General features: G+C 39.1%; 1 protein-coding gene across 1 annotated transcript; it reads left to right on the plus strand.

Annotated features, from left to right (window-relative positions):
• Positions 1–279: 279 nt before the first annotated feature.
• LOC128989013 (ubiquitin-conjugating enzyme E2 Z-like) lies at positions 280–1,107 on the plus strand. The gene has a single exon (XM_054410866.1). It carries the CDS (start codon positions 280–282, stop codon positions 1,105–1,107), a length of 828 nt encoding a protein of 275 aa, XP_054266841.1.
• The last annotated feature ends 221 nt before the right edge of the window (positions 1,108–1,328 follow it).

Raw genomic sequence — 1,328 nt, forward strand, 5'->3', positions numbered from 1 at the left:
GAAGGAGTTTGCGTATTACGAAATGCATAAAAGTCGACGAATAAGAGCTTCGCTCGCTCTGCTCAAAAATATTTCTCCTAAAGTCTTGACCAATGAATGCTTAATAAAATTTTTAAATCTTAAAAAACATATGTTTTGAAACATAAATACAATCAATAACAAATCCAACACACGTATTTTCAGTCTAAATGATTTAGCTCGAATCATTACTTGAGCAAAATACGCGTGCAAACTTCTTGTGCTAGCAAATCGTAACATTTCCCCAGTGTTACAATAATTATGGATTGGGACCCGTTTAATCGAAGAAAACAAAACACTCCTACCGAGGCCAATCCGTCTCTGAACTTGAGGAGAATCAAGCGTGACATTACCACGATACTCAACGACCCACCTCGAGGAGTCACTGCAGTAGTTGACGAGGACGACATGAACTACCTCCATTGTTTGATCAAAGGCACTGAAAACACCCCTTACGGCGGAGGTTTCTTCTACTTTGTCGTCTTTTTCCCTCCGAACTATCCTTTTGATCCTCCGAAAGTGAAGTTGATGACCACGGGTGGAGGAACAGTCAGATTCAACCCCAACTTCTACGAGAGCGGTAAAGTCTGCCTCAGCATCTTAAATACGTGGAGTGGTCCAGAGTGGACTCCCGCTCAGAATATATCAAGCGTTCTCGTCACCATCCAGAGTATCATGAACGAGAAGCCGTACTACAACGAGCCCGGCACGTACGACAAGGGCAAACACCTAATAGAAGCGGACAAGTACAACGTATACATACAATATGAAACCTTCAGAGTCGCAGTTGTAGGAATGTTGGACAACGACTACTCAATTAACCTTCCACAACACCTACTTCAAGTTATGGAGAAGGACTTTCTCAACAACTATGAGTTCTATGACAGCACAGTCACACAAAGATGCTGTCATAATGGTAAGCGTTTAGAATGCGCTGAGTTGCGCTTTATTCGCAACTCAGTAAATATTAACTACAACACGATAAAACGTAGAATGAAGGATATTCGTGAAAGACTTAATGTTAAGTACGCTGTGGGCAGTGCTGTGTATAAAAATCCAGAAATTATAGTTATAGATGATTCTGACTAACTATTAAAAACTTTGTGTGAATAAAGGATAATGAAAATTGAAACTTTTGTAAAATACTAAGAGATGTATTTTTGTGTTTTATCATGGTAGCCTATGTTTTTCCATTTTCTTTTTAAAGGGTGGAGTCATTAATAATCCAACCATTTTATACAATTTACATGCCCTCTCACTTTCTTGTAACCTTTTTATCAGGAATATGCATTTTGAGGCATCTCTCAATC

This window comes from Macrosteles quadrilineatus, unplaced genomic scaffold (genome assembly GCF_028750875.1).
Source record: "Macrosteles quadrilineatus isolate MER2022 unplaced genomic scaffold, UCM_ALF_1.0 Scaffold_3__2_contigs__length_128488019, whole genome shotgun sequence".
NCBI classification, from domain to species: Eukaryota; Metazoa; Arthropoda; class Insecta; order Hemiptera; family Cicadellidae; genus Macrosteles; species Macrosteles quadrilineatus.

Coding starts and splice junctions, on each gene's coding strand:
- LOC128989013 (XM_054410866.1), top strand. CDS start 280: ATGGATTGGGACCCGTTTAATCGAAGAAAACAAAACACTCCTACCGAG.